The 20,205-nt window shown below is 36.1% G+C and overlaps 1 protein-coding gene across 1 annotated transcript in view; it reads right to left on the minus strand.

Moving 5' to 3' along the window:
* TTN (titin) overlaps positions 1–19,278 on the minus strand; it is a 240,302-nt gene extending 221,024 nt beyond the window's left edge. Inside the window, exons 1-17 of the mRNA XM_058840325.1 lie at positions 19,067–19,278; positions 16,951–17,054; positions 12,659–12,862; positions 11,738–12,025; positions 11,225–11,313; positions 10,886–11,127; positions 8,867–9,152; positions 8,471–8,623; positions 7,881–8,000; positions 6,715–6,852; positions 5,854–5,991; positions 3,433–3,708; positions 3,202–3,321; positions 1,798–2,073; positions 1,470–1,535; positions 754–1,012; positions 101–161 (exon numbers count right to left, since the gene is read on the minus strand). Coding sequence (XP_058696308.1) covers positions 101–161; positions 754–1,012; positions 1,470–1,535; positions 1,798–2,073; positions 3,202–3,321; positions 3,433–3,708; positions 5,854–5,991; positions 6,715–6,852; positions 7,881–8,000; positions 8,471–8,623; positions 8,867–9,152; positions 10,886–11,127; positions 11,225–11,313; positions 11,738–12,025; positions 12,659–12,862; positions 16,951–17,041 — 2,807 coding nt within the window. The 5' untranslated portion in view covers positions 17,042–17,054; positions 19,067–19,278. The remainder of the gene's footprint in view (positions 1–100; positions 162–753; positions 1,013–1,469; positions 1,536–1,797; positions 2,074–3,201; positions 3,322–3,432; positions 3,709–5,853; positions 5,992–6,714; positions 6,853–7,880; positions 8,001–8,470; positions 8,624–8,866; positions 9,153–10,885; positions 11,128–11,224; positions 11,314–11,737; positions 12,026–12,658; positions 12,863–16,950; positions 17,055–19,066) is intronic.
* Positions 19,279–20,205: the final 927 nt, after the last annotated feature.

Below are 20,205 nucleotides of genomic sequence, written 5' to 3' on the forward strand. Positions count from 1 at the left end.
CAGTGCAGGTAAGTGAGCTGATCTCTGAATCTCTCATAAAACAGAATGCAAGAACCCAATGACTGCAGTAGGAGCAGTCTGTTTAGAAAAGTAACTTTACCGTTTCTCTTCGGTAACAGCCTTCTCAGAAATGGTTTCTCGAGTCTCAATTTCTTCAGTAACTACGAGGCAAATTTGATAGAGTGGATTTTAAAATACCTTAATAGGCCTTAAGCAATGACTTCAGTTGAAGTAACTAAACTAAAGTAGTTAGTTGGCTCAGAGGGCTAGTTGATTCCATTGAGGAATCAAGTTAAGAGTCTCCTATTATCAGCTCATTATTGGCCTTTTCTTCATAATCTTACAGCCCTTCTATCTAATAACCCCAGAACACAACCCAAGCCGTATGTTTTAAGTGCCCAACATACATTACAAGGAATATACCATTAACAAAATTATTAACTTCCTACAGTGACAAGAGGGACTGTCCTTGAGTTGCATCGAGAGAGGTTTAGTTTGAATATTAGGAAACCTTTCACCAAAAAGGCTATCAAGGGTTATCAAGCATGGGAACAGGTTAACGGGCCCATGAGTCATCTGGGCTGACTTTTAAATACCTTCTCCACCCTGGAGGTATTTAAAAGACATGTAGATGTGGCACCTAGGGACAGTGTTTAGCGGTGGACTTGGCAGTTTTGGGTTAATGGTTGAAATCAATGCTCTTAAAGGTCTTCTCCAAATCTAACAATTATTTGATTCTGCAAATATACTCACCTTTCACATGTAAGTGGCAAGAAGTGCTGACACTCCCAGCCTTATTGGTAGCAGTGCAGGTAAATCTTCCACTGTCCTCTGCAAAGGCTTCACGAATCACAAGACGAGCAAGTCCTGCTTTGAAAGTGATCTGGAAGTCCATTGAGCTCTCAATTTTGTAGTCTTCCCTGTACCACGTCACTGTAGGCTGAGGATGACCAGATATTTGGCATTCCAGAGTGACAGATTCACCTTCAGTCACAGTCTTATTTTTGAGGCCCTGTATGACAACAAATAAATATCACAGTCAGTATACATTTTCAATACTAAACAGATATTTAAATATATAAAACCTATTTGAATGGAAAATATAACATCTAGTTCAAAACAATGTTCTGTGAAGCAATGTATGCAGAAAAAAAAAAAAAGATTTTCTGAAGGGAAATATTTGAAACTGTCTTTTAGGGTCTCTGAACACTGCTGTTATTAACAAAATGAAAAGGCAGGTTAACATTTATGCAGATAGATCAACCTACTATGCGACATAAATGTGAAGAATCACTACCATAAAAGACATCAAGAAGACTTTGTATCAGATATAAATTATATGGCTGACTAAATCTAATACAAAGTTCAAAAGATTAAATAAAGCCAATTTTTAATGGTTAGGTATTCGGCGATAAAAATTAGAAAACAGAATGAGAGGAAATTAGCTACACTACATACAAATTACTTACTGAGACTAAGGAGGGTGGCGTAGCAGGGATTTCTGCAGGTACAGGAACTCTGGCAGTTTCTGTCACCTGTTTAGATGAAAATTAATGAACAAAGTCAAGGACATAGCATAATTTAAATAAGAAAATAAATCAGGTTATGTGAACTCTACATATCGTAAGTAAATATTAGGTCCTTACAAAGATTTGTGTAAAACCAATAAAAGATGAAAGGCAGCAGAATGTTCTAGAAATGAAAAATTGTGATAAGAAGAAAGCAAAAAAGTGAAGCTATGACATATTTTTAAGACAAAAGTCAGTCAAAGTGACAGAAATTAGCTTAAAAACATACCTTCGCTTCACCTTCTTTATGCAGCATCAAGTGTTCAGTCCGCACTGCTTCACTTTTAATGCTTGTCTCCTTTTTAGTCTCAACACCATAGTGACTCTTATACGTCTCTGCAGCCTCTCCAAAGGGAAACTGTGCAGGAGCAACTGGCTCTGCTTTTGTCCTGACTTCATGAGGCTTTAGCTGAGGTGGTTTCACAGGCTTGGTGATCTTTTGCACAGCAGAAGTAGCTGATAACTCTTTTTCCAGGGTAGCCATGGCAGATCCAGCTATTGAAACCTAGGGAACAGAAGAAAAAGAGTTACAGCTTTGTTGGTGTCTTATTTTCAGAGGATAGAGTTCATTTTTTGAGCAGATTGCATATGCAGCAGTTGCTTCCTTAGTTACTTGGTTTTGACACTGCAAAAGCTAAATGTAAAAAAAGAATAGTAGTTTTAGATTGCAGTAGTAGAATACCAGAGATATAATATCCTTGTATTATTTTTGATTAATCTAACATTTAAATATTTTCTTTTTCACTTTAGAATATGATTTTTAAATGGTCAAGAAGCTCTTGAACAGAGCACAACAAATGTTCTCTCCATTTCTTGAGGCTTGAAGCCTTAGATTATCTGAGGCTTGAAGCTTTAGATTTCCATTTAATCAGTCTAGTACTGCAATAAAGAATACTACTTATTATATAACTTCCAATGATTAAAATAACTGAAGTGATTTCAAAATCTTATTATAGGTGGAATTACTTTTTAAAACATACATAAATATGTAACAAAAATATTTATAAGTGTTAAATTATATTTAACAAAATATAATTTTGTTATATGGAGCAAAAAGATTTTAAATTCCAGGTGAAGAGAAAAATTATGCTTGAATGTGAAAACTAATTATCTGGAAAATTTTAATATTATGTAAAGGAGTCTAACAGAAGAATGGAAGAATAAAATTAAAAATGGATGGTATCAGATTATGCAGTTGGTCTGGATTTTTTCCATTAAAAAAATTAGCTTAGCATGTATTAATTAGCAAGGAAGAAAAAAGCGAGTGAACTGATGTACATAATAAGATTAAAAAGGGATAATTCTGCTCTTTGAAAACTATGACTTGCATGACAAATATCTACAATTTCACTATATGTCATTAAGTACTGAATCTTCATCCTCAGACAGTTTATAAGATTATTTAAATAAGAAATAATAACAACAAATTTTATTTTAGCAATTCATTTGTATGTTTACAGCAGTGTTCCTTATTAGTCAAACAAGCCAACAAAAATTACTGCAAGGAGCATAGAACTCTTCCTCTTGGGGAGGCACCACACTGGAGTGTGGAAGGAAAAGCCAAATTGAATGTATGCCCTACTGGCTATTGAAAATGAGCATGCTGCTCCTCTTGGGTACAATTTCAGCTTACCTCATACGTATGATCAGGTTTAGGAACTGCAACTCTGGAGACCGTGAAGTGAGGACTTGCTGTGCGAGGTCGCGGCGGTTCAACATGAATTGTTCTCTCAAGTTCTGTTGTTCTTTTTATCTACACAAAATAATGAAAAAAGTTGCTGAAATTGATGCTGTAATTTAAACTTAAACAGATTTCACTGGGGCATAGTTTCTGGAAAAGAATGTAATGTAAAAAGAGTCTAACCTCTTTTGATATATGAACTTCCTGCTTTTCAGGAGCAGAGACAGGTTTCTCAGGAGGAACATAGACCGTTTTGACTTCTTTAGTGACAACATGACGTTCTGCTGGGGCCTCAGAAACACGGTCTGTTACAGTGTGCTCTTTATAACCATATTCCAAAGTTTTCTCCTTAACATAAGCTTCATCTGCTTGTTCTGGTTGCCAGGGTGATCGAACACGTGCCTGGTCAACTGCTGCAACAACTGTGGCTACAGCTTCAGCCTTTTTTCCAGCTTGAGTCTACAAATAACATCAGCAGAATTTATACACATATTCATCATTATATCAAAAGCTTGTATATATGACAAACAGTTATAATGTTCAGTATATTCCAAAGAGAGGTTGTATGGTTATGCAAAAGTCACGATGAAATCAAAAGTATGCACCTGTAAATACACTTAAGAATCAGTAAATTCAATTGCAAATATATTCTATAAGTGCTATCTCTGCACATCCAGAATGTATCTGTGCTTCTGTGTTTTATACATATCAATATTTTTCTGAAAGCCCAATTTTAATACTTTACAGCCACATTTGTGTCCGCTTGTCTAAGAGTATGCAGGTATGTAAATGTGCATAGGTTTAAAGTATGCTCATCAGCTCCATATAACTCTTGTAGATTTAAAAAATGCATCTAGCATCTGATATAAATGTATTTATTAGGAAACAGATCCATCAAAATTTTTCTATCAGGTATATCTGTTAACACAGTGCTGATTTTAAAGGATTTTACAACAGGAGGGAAACTGAGATGTCTGATAATTCAGAAATAATGCTTTTATATCAGGACTTCTATTTGTTTCTAATAACCCATAAGCACTGCCACCTTCTGTGTTGTCAGGATCCAAACTTCTGCCCAGTCACTGCAAATACTGTTTGTTATTACTGTCATAACTGATCTGGATATAGCAACGGAGCACATGATATGTATGCCTTGTAAATGGGAAAAAAACCCACAATAGATAATTTCATGTTGAGCTTAAAGCCATTGCCACCTTAAACTAAAATTACTTAGGTGAGGCCAAAATGTGATAGTTTGCAAAGATTTTGTTTTCTTATTAGTGTTTACGTAATAGGGACCCCTTATTCAGTATTACTGTCAGTTTCAAAATAATTTTTTATACTGGCCTGAATTTGGCCCTAAATTTACATGGTATAAGAAGGGACTGAATTAACCTAGTAGTCTGACTCCTCAGAGTGAGCTCTATATGCTTTGCTTGTTTACTTATGTTTTATAAAAGTATTTTGTGAATGTACTACACTGTAGATAGATTTTAAATAACAGCTGTTCTCAACTATGCTATTCTTCTGCATGTAAGGGTTCCTGGCTGTATTGTAGACCTTTCCTACTGTGGGAATCCTATTGGGACAAAGCAGTGCCAACAAGTGTCTGATGGTCATAAGTAACAAACTGGACAAACCTGAATGGATGCTAAACTTTGTATTGTACAAAGAACAATTCAAACCACATTAAAGAGAAGTTGCTTCATCTGACAGCTATGAAGTTACAAGAAAAAAAAGATTGCAGTCAGAAATTTGAACAAGTAAACATTACTTAAAAGCCACTGATAGAGAGGAGATGGTCATGAAGAAATCAGACTATAGCCTAAAGACATTTCCTAGCAGGGTGGCATATAAACCTCTTCAGCACTAGAAACTTAATCATACTGACTGTTATTTGACAATCATCCCACTGAATGGGTATGTTTTCAGGAATTAATTTGAGAGCATTCTGTTGTACCAAAGTAGGTCTTAAAACATAAGGTTTTCAGATAAACCAAATTATAACAGTGCATTGGCTGTCATTTCTTCTCTGTTTCTGGACATTGTGACTGGTGCTTTGGTTTTAGCAGTGGCAACTATCTTTGGAACTACACTAGTTTTCTCAACTTCCTTTTTAATCTAGTTTTTATAGCAGAAATAAAAGTTTACGTTAAGTCTTGAAAGATATTTGAACAATGAGAAAACATTTTGAAATGGGAACAGGGAAGGAGAATTGAAGGGTTAGATCCTTGTGCACTGCACACATCTCTGTATTATGTGGATAGTGATAAGTATTGTTATACCCTTGCAGGTATTTAAATAAAAGTAATGATTTAAAAAAATCATTAAAAATGCATTTAAAAATCTTTAAAATGCATTTCAGGAGTCAGTCAGTCCATTCCAAACATCAGTCAGAAGATAATTATGAGCATCCTATTAATGAAAACAAGAGAGGAAGATCAAGGTGAAATAATTTAGTCTAATTAGGTCTAAAAGTTTGTAAGTGGAAGAATCTTAGAAAAAATGAGGTGGAAATGTATAGTTAGTACTTTTTGAAGAAAACAGGAGGTTTGTAAAGAAGAAAGGATAAAACCCAAATATGGTTATAACAGTGCTATTCACCTTTTCACGTGTTATGCTCACTTGTTCTTGTTTGGTGGCAATTCTTTCTTTACTTTTCGATATTATGACCGGTGCTTTAGGTTTATCAGTAGAAATTACTACCTTAGGTACAGAAGGTTTCATATCTTCCCTTCTTATCTATTATTTATGGTAAAAAAAAAGATAATAGTAATTGATTATGCCTTTTGTTATGATTACACAACTTTTTTGGAAAACAGGATAATGTTTCTAAATGCATCTCAAGAAGAATTTGACTTCAGGAGCAATGCCTTTGTACCCAAGCCCATCTTATCTGCTGAGAGAAGCTCATGAAAAGTCATTAATATAGTGCATTAATTTTTACTTGAATGAGAGAAGAAACTTTGTACTTCCTAGTTCGTAATATATGATTATGTTTTGTAGAAATTGTTTGCATAGAAATTAGCATTACTGACTTAACAACTAACCCCCTTAGTTGAGTGGTTCCACAATATGGTCTAACAGATGTATTCAATCCTCAAACAAATGTGCACTTCATAAAATCAAGCTCCACACTCCATATCATACCACGAAAAACAACCTTTAAAATTTATATTCAGAAATCTACCTTCAGAGATAAATTTGTCATTAGGCATCAGATGAAATTCTGTGTACTGTGGCAATAAAGCCCTAATGCTCTGTAAGAAGGGCAGCTGCCCTTCTCTGCAGACAGAGCTGCTATGTGGTCAGCAGAAGTGTATCTGCAGAGATTTTAGTCTGTAATACTTCGTTTCACTGAGTTTTTGTTTAGTAGTCTCTTTGTGAAGAAGGACAGTGAACCTATTTAACAGATTTTATCAACCAGAGTATCTCAATAAACTAAAGAGTGTAACATTTATTTACCTGTTCATGAGCAATGTGCACTTGCTCATGTCTGGTAGATATTTCTTCTCTAGCTCTTGTTACTCTTTCTTGTTCTTTGGCTTTGTCTGTGGCAATTGTTACTGTCGGTACTGGAGTTTTCTCTGGTTCTTTTCTCACCTGGACATTTACAAATAAAGAATTTTATATTTTTATTTTAAAATATAAGGTATGTGATTTTCAATATATTTGGAAAGAGCATAGAAATGAAAATGAACGCAGATGTCACATTCTGTATTTTGAAGTCATGTAGTCTGGAAGCAACAATAACAACATGAACAGACTTTGTATAAAACATTTAACATAAAAATAATAAAACATTGCACAAATGCTTGGTTTGCTACTGAAAGCAGTACTAGGAAAAATGACTCAGAGAAAAACTGTCCTGCATTATAATCACCTTGAGAAAGTGTAGGATATTAAAAATAAATTTTATGAAACTTTCATTTGACAAGAGTTCAAATGCCAAGTTCAAATTAATGCTCAGGTAGATTTCTGTTTCTCAGTGCTTTAAAGAAAGCTTACATTGTCTTCCTGACACATTTCTACTATAAAGCAAATGTAACATTGGCTATAACAGCTCATTTTCCATTAAATCACATTTTTCTGATAAAATACATATTAAAATAATAAAAGAAAATAATTTAATTCAAATCACTCATTGGTATTTTCAAAATTGATTTAAATGCAGAATGAGTTTTTCCTCCTTTTTCTGACCCCCTGTTCTGCCAACAAACAAAGCAGGCTACAAATGGCAAGCTTAGAGACAATATGAGAACATACCTCCCCCCAACAAAATTTAAGAGCTGGTTTCTGCATGTTAATTCTTTAAATGAACAAGAATACTATCCAGTAAATTACTACATAATATATGAAAACAAAAAGGTTTGTCTAGGATGATGTTTTGCAACTTTATGTATCACATTCTTAGGTATAAATAATGGAAGTGAAATAACAGAGGAAAGACGGTAATCATGGAGAAGAGACAGGAAAATGATAGCACAGTAAACTGGAAGAGCGAACATATATAAACGGGACAAATAATAACAGTATTTCATTTGTCTTCTTCACAGGCTTGCCTTTTGTATGAGATATCAGATTTTTGAACAAGGTAGGGCATAACAATCTCAGGTACAATCTGTATTCACCTTTTCAGGAGAGATGTGTCTTTGTTCTTGTGAAGTTACAATTCCTTCTCTAGTTCTTGATATCACTGTTTGTTTTGTGGCTTTATCACTGGTAACTACTACCATTGCCTCCTTTTTCATCTGATTTTTGTAGCAACAAAAAAAAAACCAAACCCTTAGAATTCATTTTAAAAAATTAATCATCAAAATAAGAGGAGAAGGAAAAATAAGAGAGGAATCCAAGTAAGGGAAAAATACTAAGGGAGAATTATTTTATTCCTAGTGGGGAAATTATGAGATATTAGAGAAAAAATTTCGTCATCGTAAGAATAATGTTAGAGAATAAAAGAGAAGAGAGAATAGAGGATCACTTTCAGAGAAAGCATCTTTAAACTTAAAATGAGTAATTAGTTCAATCCTGTTATGATGGAATGTGATGGTGTAAATGAACCTGAGCATTCCTTTACAGTCTAGGTGTTCTAGATGAGTATGCATGCTTTTGCAGTGCACTGGGTAATATCTTGTTAATTCCTTACAGTGAATCATGCCTTGTTTGCATGTTGGATAAAGGGATAAAGGGAAATCATAGAATGTCTGTGCTCTGTTTCTACCTGCTCATGAACAGGCTGAACGTGGACTGCAGTCATTGCTGTCTTTTTAGAAGTTTGCTCTACAACACTTGGAGCTGGTTCTCTCACCATGGCTTGATCCACAGCAGCAACAACCGTAGCAACAGCTGCTGTTTTTTCACTGTCCTTTCTCACCTATATTAGTCACATCAAAAGACATTTTTTCATATTTTGCATACATTCAGAAGAAGCACAAAGCAAGTACAGAGACAGAATATTGCAAAGAAGCATTTCCATATTTGCAGCAGAACTCTCTCGATAGCAGATGCGCACATGGTTTTACACACAGCCTCTCAGATTCCGTTTAGCAGATCTATCCAGCAGTGGTAAGACCCCACACAAAGAAAACTCAATGCTTTTTCCAAAACCAGACTTTACCTCTCTAGCAGCAGTGGCCATGTCACCAGCAGTAGCTCCAGTAATGGTAACTTGTTCATGGACCCCGTATCTCCCCTCCCATCTTTCTTCAGTCACTTGGGTAGTGCTTGTAGATACTCTTGTTTCCTTCATCTGGGCTTCCATGGTTGCAGCATATCCCTCCTGCTTCCAAGGAGGAAGGACATCAGCCCCAGCTGTTGTCACTACATGTGGTTTACGGATTGGAGATGGAGATTTCACTGGTCTAATAGGTGAGGTGGAGATTCTCCCAGCAGGAGAAACTGACCTATTGAAAAAATTGAGTATGAACATCATTAATCTTCTGCCACAGAGTGATAACTGTATGAACTGTATGAACAGTTATCCCTCCCTATAGAGGGTATCTCCAGTAATGTGTGGTTTGATTTTAAAAAAGGTTTCTGAAAGGTTTTACTTGTGAATTATGCTAACTTGTTTTTTTTTAATATTATGCCTAACTGTTGTCATTCTCATAACTTTGACATGTCTTTGTAGTGGTATAGTTTCCAAAAATAAATAAGAACAAGTGGAAAAGAAATTTCAGTCAATTTCAGTCATTTTCAGAAATTATATTTGAAATATAAAAATACAGCATGATTTTGCATTTGCTCTGTTCCAATTAATCTAATAGGAATAATACAAAACACTCACAGGCTGTAAATATTACATAATACATTCATAATACACAAAATGATAATTTTAACCAATCTCTATAAAAATGGCAGGTGGCAACCACTTAGCAAAACAAATGGATGCACTCCTGTGCTACATCTTATTTTCATGTGTCACCCATATATGTACCCCAGGCAGATTTCTTATCAGTGCCTAATATTTTTCCCCACACTTACATTTACAGACCTCAGATGCAATAATTAATATCCACTTGGAAATTTCTAGTTTCTAAATTCTGATGTTCCAAAAATTCAGTCCTAATCCTATCCAACAGTTTTAAAGCATTTTCCAACGTTCTTAAACTTAGTTAGGCTTTTTAACTTAGAATTTCTTTGAGTGGAATTTTTTGTGCTTTTTTTGTATATTTCCCTGAGAACTTTAACAAATAGTAGCAGTAGGGGGCAGCATCTTCATATTAATTTTTAGATTTAGTTTTTTCTAATGTGTTTTTTGTCTAAAAGGACTAGCAAGGGAGGACAAATTTCTAGTTCTACATGTGCTCTAGATGTCGCTATTGAATTCTTTTTTCACTTACGCCGTTTGTTAGTTACTGCTAGTTGCTGCCGATCCATTTATTCCTGTCCTTGCAAATTTTAATCAGTGGGGTAAAATTCACCATCTCACCCAGCTCTGGTGACTTAACTGGGGCTCTTTGAGCATTCGGCTCTTTGAGCATTCAGCCTGGGGACATTCCTTCCATAATGCTAGTGCTTCAGGATACTGAAACTGCAAGACATTCAAAACACTCCTCTCTTTACCTGCCCCCCAGCACAGACCTCACAGGGTCTCCCAGATCACGAGCCTTGCTTTTCAAATCACTCACTTTCTCTCTCTAGACCTTCTACACAGCACAGCTAAACTTCAATTTTCTATAACCACATTTAGCTTGCCTACCTTCAAAATGTTATTTCTGTACTTATTACCAGTACATACATGGAACATGAGCTCAATGTTTTTTTTTTACATAACCTTTCATTCTGTTTGCCACTCATCAGTGTCATTGCTCTTTTCTCTGTTCATCTAAAATAATCAGGGGCCACCTGCTCCACTGTTTTTATCTGTTTCATCATGAGCTGTGAGTGGTACTTTGGCTCTGTGTACAGCAATCAAATGGGATTCTCTACAGCAGGGGATAGAAGTCTACATAGGCCACCCACACTTCTATAGCAGTGGCAAATACAGCACATTAGAGCTCACCATCAGAATAAACCCAGCCACTAGTAAGTCAGTGCATTTTTTCACTTTATACTATGTTCTCATTCTACAGCATGACTTCTATATGTGTAAGTGATTCAAAAGCAATATTGCCTGAAAGAATAGTAATTTTACCTTACTGGTGAAGGTGTTGGTGCTCTGACATGTCTTACAGGGGATGGTGATTGTCTAACAGGTGACGGTGATTGCTGTCGTGCCATTTGTGCTTTTGCAGCAGTTGTCGGGGTTGGTGATTTTGATGTAGGTCTAGGAGGCATTCGTGGAGGTGCCTTGTGTGGGAGCTGTTGGGTGGCTGAACCTTCTGTAATCATTTCAACACTTGTAAGTGATCTGGCATCAAAGTGGGTTTCAATCTTCTACAACAAAAAACAAGAAAAAGAAAAATAGGGTGAGGTACTGTAGAAGTGATCCTCCACATTTTAGCCATACCGGCTTTGTTTTTGAAAAGCATACCTTTTCAATTCTGGCTTGTCTTGTTTGTGAAATCTGAGCAGTCGAAACAATTGTCTTTGTCTTTTTAGCAGGAACGGCTTCTTCCTCGCCTTTTGGAAGAGAAAACGTGGTCAAAAGAATTGCATATGGCAACAATCAAAAAACAGTTGGAGAAATAAATGAATGGTCAACTCCAATTATATAAAAACTTATATGTACAACAGAAAAAGCCAACTTAAAAATAAAACTTTGAGAGATTTACAGACCAAAATGAGAACAACTCAAGGTATCCCTTTTTCCAACTGTATCCTTCACTTAAAGAAGACCCATTCTGGAGAAAAGATCCTTTTAAATCTCAGACAAAAATCTTAGGCAAATTTCATCAAAGACACTGCATTTTTTTGCAGAAAGTTAATAACTCTTGAGAAAGAAGTTATAAATCAACTTGTTGATATAACTGCAATGAAGTGATGCATATTGCACCATTACCATTAATGCTCTGATTTTCATGGCCTGCAATTTCATCTCTGTTACCTTGAATTAGTAATTCAGCTGTTGAAGTAGCACGTCCCACACTGTTTGTGGCATTTACGGAATAGGTGCCGGAGTCTTCAGGATATGCTTCTGCAATTATTAAGCTGTAAAGGTCTCCTTCTTGTAAAATTTTAAAATCGGGGGAACTTTTAATTTCTACTCCGTCCCGATAGAACTTCACCACAGGTGTAGGGATTCCAGTCACTCTCACGTCAAGTCGAACTTGACTTCCCTGTCTTGCAGTCATGCTCTGTAGTCGTTGTGAGAAGTTTGGTGGTGCTGTTCCAGCTGCATTTTTATTGAAGAAGTAAATAGAAAAACAATAGCTTCTGTTAAAAATAATGGCAAATACTAGATACTTTTGTTACTAAAAGTGCATGAAGTCTATTTCTTCTTCACATGCTACTGACAGACGATAGTACCTTCTGAAACATTCAAATTACTATTTTTGATTACATTTGTGATTGAAAATGTTTCCAGAATTACAGACAGATTGTTTGCAACCGTAGGTATTAAGCAATTGGTAAGGCCCTTTATGTGACATTCTGTTAAATATCATTGATACCATTAGATATCATTAATAGCTCCATCCTGCAGAACTGCATCCTTTCTTTTATGGGCAATTTCAATATAGCCAGTATGACAGACCATAAGGAGTATAAAGGCTGAGCCAGAAGTTTGTACTCATGAATAAGAGTTTGTGAGATCAAGATTATACAGTTAAAATGTAAAGGACACTGTTAGACTTTACTGGTGAGAGCCCATGCTGAATCCTAGACTGCTTTAGGAAATGGAATGTGGTTTTGCTATTTTTCTGCTGATCACATACTTGAAATCCGAACTATTTCATAATGTGCTAGTCTTCCATCACTCCCTCACACTGCTAGCAGGCAGAGGTGCCTTTCTTTAGGTGCTCTGTACCTGTGACAAGCAGCTCAGCAGTACTAGTCGCTTGCCCAGATCCATTGGTGGCTTGCACAGTGTATCTCCCGCTGTTGGCTTCTGTCACGGTGGGGATCACCAGTCTAGCGCGGCCATCACTAAACGAGATCTGCACACCGGGCAGAGTTGCAGCAGAGAGAACCTGGCCATCCCGATACCAGTTCACCTCAGGAACTGGGAAACCTACAGAAAAAGGTAGACAAAGGAGATTAAGACATAGTGAAATGCCAGACATAAAAAATTACCAGAATGCACACTCATGTATACACAGTTACGCTGCAGCATAATGCCATGGGCACAGATATACGTCCAGTGGCAAAGGAACTTGTTTTTAGAAACAAAATAACAGATCAATAGAGCAGATGCACTGGCTCCTGTGTTTAGTAAATTACTTGAATAATGAGAAGACTGTAGTGTTTAGCAATCTTATTAAGAAATAGAAGTTCATCAAAATCATGAGGAGGATGAATTAATTCATGTGAGGTATTTTTAAAATGTATTTGCGTGTATCTGAGTAGGATACTCAGATACATATAAGGATAAATATGCTTATTGCTAGCATATTTATCCAGTCCAATAGTCTGGAAATAATGTAAAGATCAGTACTTCCAATGAAGCATATGTCCTAGCTTCATTGTCCAAGCCTACTATGGCTTTAGAAAATGAAATGACAGAAAAAGTGACTGCTCAAATGCTAGCAAAATTTTGGGGGATTTCTTTTTCTGGAATTTTTTGAGTTTGGTCAACAGCAGTTATCTGGAATCAGCTGCTGTTCACATATATTATTCTTTTTGTCAGGGTCATGAGCAAGAGTCTTTGGGTCAGAGAAATTTCAATTATACCAACAGCTGATTTTTGCTTTTAAATGGTGGTTTTAGATTCCATGCAGAAATTCTCTTCTCAGAGTGTTCTACATAGCCAAATTTATTGAGCAACTTAAATCCATTCAATGAACAAGTAAAATTCTTATATGAAGCACATAAGAACAGGTAATTTAAGGAGATGGTTCCAGCTCTAAATCTTTTTAGTAGTCCTAGAACATCATTTCCTCAAAATTAAAATCCTTGCACATTCACTTCATGTGTATCTCCAGTCAATCCAAATCACCAGTGGCACTGCATGGGGGCTCAGGGATGAGATCTGAGACTGCATTTACAGATGAATTAATTTTCCCAGTTCCAATGTCTGTGGTTTGGAAAACCCCAGGTGCACAGAATTCTGCTTCCTTTCTAGACTGTCCTTCCTATTTACTGAATAAATTAATAGGGAAGTTAATGTGCCAGGAACACGACTGTGTGAGACTAAAGTGAAAGAGAAGATGATATGTAGATTGAAGCTTTCACTGGTTGACTGCAGACCCATCAGACTTGGCTAGGAAAGTTTAAAATCTTACTCACAATAAAGCACTGATATTTACAGAAATGTAAAACAGAAACTCACACTCATACAGAAAGAGAATGTGGACAGTTTTAGGGAAGATTAGAAATCAAAAGGATACAAGTACATTTAAGTCTTGTTAATTTCACAGATGGAAATTATGAAACAGTCCTGATGGTATAATTAAATTTTTTGCTGTTGGTGTAAGGCAATTTGGGCATTATCATCATAAACTTAGGACCCCAGTGATTTCTATCAGAGCTGTGTCTCCTCAATATTTGTGAAAATTAGTTTAAAAATGTTTTAAGCTAGGCAACCCCCCAAAACATGTCCTTAATAGTGAATTTCTTGAAACATTGTCAAAAGTTTTATTTTCTTGCAGTGGTATTATATGATGATTAGCAAAAATGGGAGTTTCTATGGCAGATTGAAAAAGACTTGCACTTTTAAAATGGAATCTATTTTGATGGCTCAAACTGCTATGTACAAGGGATCCAGAGCTAGGAGCCATTTTAGAAATCTGAGCCCAAGTTTATATTAAAAAATCAACTCCACAAATTTACTAATGCTCTGCTAATCCCAGGTCACAGGGCTAGGTAAGATTTAACTCAGATTATAGATGTATGTGCCTGGTCTGCATAGAGTAGGGATTTACTTCTACATGTCCCAAATACACTATGATTCACTGTTAACTTTCAGCACAATCTTTTTCATTTTAAAACTGTCCTTGAGGTTTTTTTGAACTTTAATACCAAAAAGAAGAAAATCGACCTGAAGTGCCTCAAATTCACCACTTAAGTAATTGAATTCAATAAGATTCTCCTGACGATGTGAGAGGGACTTCCAACTTGTGTATGATCTGTGTGCTGCTTTCAAAAATATGCACCATGTAAAGGCTCTCTTGCACTGGGTAATAACTGAAAATATCAGTTAAAAAAAAAGTAAGCAGTCCACAGGTTAATTCTTTATGAAGAAATTCAAACTTGATCAGTACTATGGAGACATGAGTTTGACACAGTTCTAGAGCCAGCAACACTTCTGACTTTCTTGTCTCATGACTGCTCAGTCACTGGTGACCCAGTAGGACCCTGTGACAGTGTCCTGGCTGCTCTGGCATTTGCTGCTTTTAATAACAGGGTTTGTGTGTGTTCTGTGCTTTCTGTTACATGCTGGGTGTACTCATCTGATATCAACCCTTTGTAATGTCACACTTAATTCACAGTCTAATACAGCAGCACAATTCATTTGTTCTAGTTTACACACAGCAAAATTGCCTCTCAGGTGGTTGCTAAGATCTTCTTGATACCCTTAGATTAACTGAGCTCTTCACATTTGAACTGTAGCTCTGTATTAATACTTGACTTGTGTATAATAGACCAGTGTTATTAGAGACAGAGAAAAATTCTGATTTTTAAATGCATGATAATTCATGACGTGTAGAAAGGGTAAACATTACAGCAGGATAAAGCTATGTAGTCCTTTATTTATGCAATTAGTTAGAGTAAAAAACCTTTCCTGTTTTTTATGCTGTAGAAAAACTAAATGCCAAGCCACTGTCAGGTCTTTCAAACCTGGAGGATGTTTTTGGGGCAGGAAATTTATACCAGAATCTCACAATATGAAAAAATCCTAACAAGAGGTTGACTCACAGGATATTTGAGACTAACATACAAATATGACATATGATATTAGAATATGACCATGCTATTAAAAATACTGCTGTATCTTTACTTAGTAAGAAATCAAGTTCCCCTCCCAAGTACTCCATAATATCACACAAATTAAATCAGCCAAAATCACTCATTGAATAATAATACTAGCATCCTAACTTTTTTTTCTGATGATATTTTTTAGGTATTCATAATAATAGTAAGTATTGTAAAAGCAGATAAAATTTTGATGGAAAATTTATAGTGTAGAAGCAAGAAGAGAGAATCTGGGAAATTAACTGAAGAATAAGGGACAAGTAATAGAACATGGCATGAAAAAATGTGGCAGAGGCTGCAGGGCATGTTCAAACAGCTTCTGTGAGCCAGTGCTATGCAAAGGGACCAAGGGATGAAATACATGGACCACAGATGTCAGAGATCTTTATAGTTGCACAGATCATGTGTTTGCACCTGTCACAGAGCATCTGAGTAGTGCTTTATGGTATGTGGATCATCACATTGCTAATGCCTGTAAGACAATATAATTCCACCAGCAGGAACACATGTCATTTCTCCTTAGTCACTGCCGAGGTCAGAGACACTCTTAGAACAGGGTGTTGGGTCTCCAGTAACGTTATCTCAGGTGTTTTGCACAAGATAGGGTGTTTGAGTAGTATGTAGGCTGGAGAAACCAAGTATCCTTTAAGTTGTGTGGTATCTTTAAATTGCATAGGCAACTTAAATTATGTTAATCCAGCCTTGTACTAACATCATGATCAATACATCAATTGTTTATCACACTAGGGTTTTCTACCCTCTTCAGTGGCCAGTTGGGCCTAGATTTTGTGCTTTTAATCCCCTCCTAGAACTCTGGAATTAACAGCAGAGAAAATAGATATACACTTTAGCTAAAGCTTAACAAAAGGTCTTGGAAGAACTAGCATAAACCCTGCTTTTTGCACCCTGACTTCTAATTCTGCCCAGTCATGATCCAGGTGAGATTATTGTTTCTGCAGCCACATGAAGTTCCCTTATTAGCACAGTGTGTATCTTTCTGCATATACATTTAAAGGTGTTGTTCAGCACTGTATGATATGGATGTATGTCCATACTTCAGCACTCATCTTTACATGTTCACACCAGATTATGATCTATGAAAAGTGTCGCAATTTCTTAGCATAAACATTAGAAAAGAAATTAGTGATAAACTATAACAAATCTTGGAAGAATGAATCAAAACCTTACCACTAATGTGAGCCTCAAAGGTTGCGGCACTACCCTCCAGTGCCACAACACTTTGTAACGGCTGTGTAAATGTTGGTGCTTTCGTCGTCATCTTTACAGGCACTCTGCAAGCAAAAAAACCCCATCATTAGATATCAATGGTGAAAATGTTATTGTATCTGCACAGTTCTTGTCATTTTTCTCTGAACAATTTGCTTTTCTCAGTTTTAAATCAGAATGACCTGGTGGAATGAAAAAGTTGTGGATTTTTACAAAGTTGTATAGCAAATTACTCTTGGAGCATGCTTGGCTGAATTGGATGGGAAACCATTATATTTAGTGGAGCTGTGCTTTGGCATTGCAAGTATGCAGCAGGGGACAGAATTCTGCTTGACTCACTGTGTGACCTTCCACAGGTCATTCAGACTGCCTCTCTTTGTCTATTAACTTTTTTATCTGACAGGAAACAAATTCCCTGTATAAATTTTAAAAATATTTTGCTGGTGCAAAATATTTGTATTCTGCAATGACAAGACAACTAGGTCACTAAGAAACAAATCAGAGAAATGTGAAAGCCTACAATGTATTTAGCTTAATAATGCAAATCATGCATTATTAATAAATTAATAATAAATAATAATAGTGAATATTGCATTATTAATAATAAAATAATGCCAAAAATGCCAAGAGACTCTATTTTAAAAGCACTCTGTAAGTGAAATTATTCACTTTACAGAAGCATATTGGGATTAAAGATGCAGATAAAATTCTCCTCTTTCTTAGAGAGTATCTCAGTGGAATTTTGAATATGGGAAGACGGCCACCTTCGAAATGTGAGCTAGGATATAAAGTAGCCACTGACACTGATGGCTTGAACAACTGCAAAGCCATGTGAAATCTGAAAGAAAGTTTGCTTTCTCTTGCTATGCCACAAGATCCTACTTTGAAATAACACACTGGAAAAACCTTGTGTGTCGATAATTTATATTTGCATGACTTATTTATTTACTGATGTTGAGTTGTGCAGTTTTTAAAAAGGTAGCCATTATCTTCCTAATATTATCATACATCCATTAAAGTTACATTTTTTCTCATTAAAAACTTCCACTGAGGGCATATCTGGTCTCAACATACTGGGGTTCACCCCACAATATTTCAAGCCAATCTTATTCACGTATTTACTTACTTCCATTTCCTTTGGCTTTTTTGCCTGATTTTGTGACAGTCCCAAGCTTAAATTAAAAATGAGAAAGTGAAGTTTCTTTCACTACAAATTTATTTCACCTCTCATAGGGATGAAAATTCTTCATTACATGGGTTCCTACATAGAAATCAAGGCCTGATGCATACATGCAATAAGAGCATAAGGGCAGAACTGGATATTGCGTTAGGATTTTTTTTTTCAGTTATGACTATGTTTTGAAGCTCAGCCAAAATAAAAGGAATAATTTTACAATACAATTAAACATTATGAAAGCTCATACATATATATATATATATAGAGTTTCCAGAAGAGATCAGAAATAATTTAATTAAGAATTTCCACTGAGTTGCCACAAAGTTTCTATATTTCATTGTCCAAGCAAATTCTGGTGATGAAGATCTGATCTTATAAGGCTTCTTGTATAATTAGAATTGAAAGTATGCATCTAAAATGTCATGTTCCAGAAATAACCTTTGCAGCCATGAATGACAGCAGACAAGTGTTCCAGAGCTGCCGTGTAAGTGATACCTTAGCAGTTGTTTCCCTTAAAAAGTCATCAGCGCTTAGCTGATACCATGTGCATTTTATCAGAGCTATTCTTGGAGCTTCTCAGTTTATCTCTCAGCAGCATAACCTTGAACACTCCCAACAGAAAGGAGTTTTAAAGTTAAGCACATGTTTCCATGCACTTTTAAAGTCCTAATTTATGTAGTCTTTAGCAATAAAATATACTGGAAAAAAACCTTTTTGCTGAGAGTTATCAAAGGTTACTCCAGAAATTAGAGCTATAACCTTGACAGAGAATTGAAGTGTTTCATGCCTATATCCTGAAATCTACAACCCCCTGTGAGAAAATTTATACATATTAGATTGTATCAGAATTATTAATGACTGATAAAACACTTATTACACCAGCAGAAACATGCTACTAACCTGATCTCTCAAAGTGCCTGCAAGAGTGGGCTAAGCCCAACGAAATCTTCTTGAACGACGTCCTTATCCAGAGTAAGATTTTTTTAGACAATCCCAGCATGAGAATTGAAGAGCCTCTAATCATAAAAACAAAACTACACAGTCTTGACAGTGTAGTTTTGTTTTTTTGCAATCCCTACACCCGAGGCGAGGCGGGGAATGCACGACTGCTCAGAAGTGCTAACATAGTTGTTTCGCTTTATATACCCCAGCTCTGCTGACAGGTCTGCCTCATCATGTCAGTGCCGGTTCTGATTGGTTTCTTGAAAGAAAGTATCTTGTGAGAGGGGATTCACTCTCTGTAACCATACACCACCTGTTGGTCTTGATTGACAATGCTAATTTTGGAGGCACAAAAGGGATTCACTGAGGAAACCTCAGCCGTTCCAAAGCTTTTGATTTATAATTCGATTTAGTTTACCAAGTGCAGTTTACATTGCAAATTTCCTAATTCATAATCACAAGACAAAGAAAGCAATAAAAAGCATTTTAGCAGGGCATATGGACAAGTCAGAAGTCATCATATCAGTGAGATTCAGTCTTTCTTTCATTATAAAACATCCAAGAAGCCACACCAAATGCATATGTCAATCACCAGACTAAATAAGTAAGCTGAGCTCAGACAAGTGGCTGCACACTATTAGAATACACCATTTGAACTATTTTTTTTCCCATAACTTTGAATTCTAAAACTGTGCTTGGCAATATATAGATTTGGTGCTCTAGAGCTGTTTTTGTTTCCTTCACAATTTTTCTGCTGTTTGTTCCAAGCAGTTAAGCATAACAAACAGTAGCATACAATTCACAGAAACATGAATTTTGTGAAATTGAAATAGACAAATACTGACATTTTTAAGAAAGAAAATATTAAGTCTAACAACTTTTTTCCAGACCTGTGTAGGCCTTGTGCAGACCTCAGACCATGGAACAGCATATTGGTTTGTGAGCTTCCGCTAGCCCAGCTTTGCCACTATGCAGCTAATTATGCCTTTAGAGAGGTTGCTTCAGAAACAGACATCAGAGTTAGAAGACTACTCTTGCTGATGACTGGAATGGGAGGTGTTTTACCACACCACCTCATCTGCCTGTTCTATTCCTGC

Source organism: Poecile atricapillus, chromosome 5, assembly GCF_030490865.1.
Source record: "Poecile atricapillus isolate bPoeAtr1 chromosome 5, bPoeAtr1.hap1, whole genome shotgun sequence".
NCBI lineage: Eukaryota > Metazoa > Chordata > Aves > Passeriformes > Paridae > Poecile > Poecile atricapillus.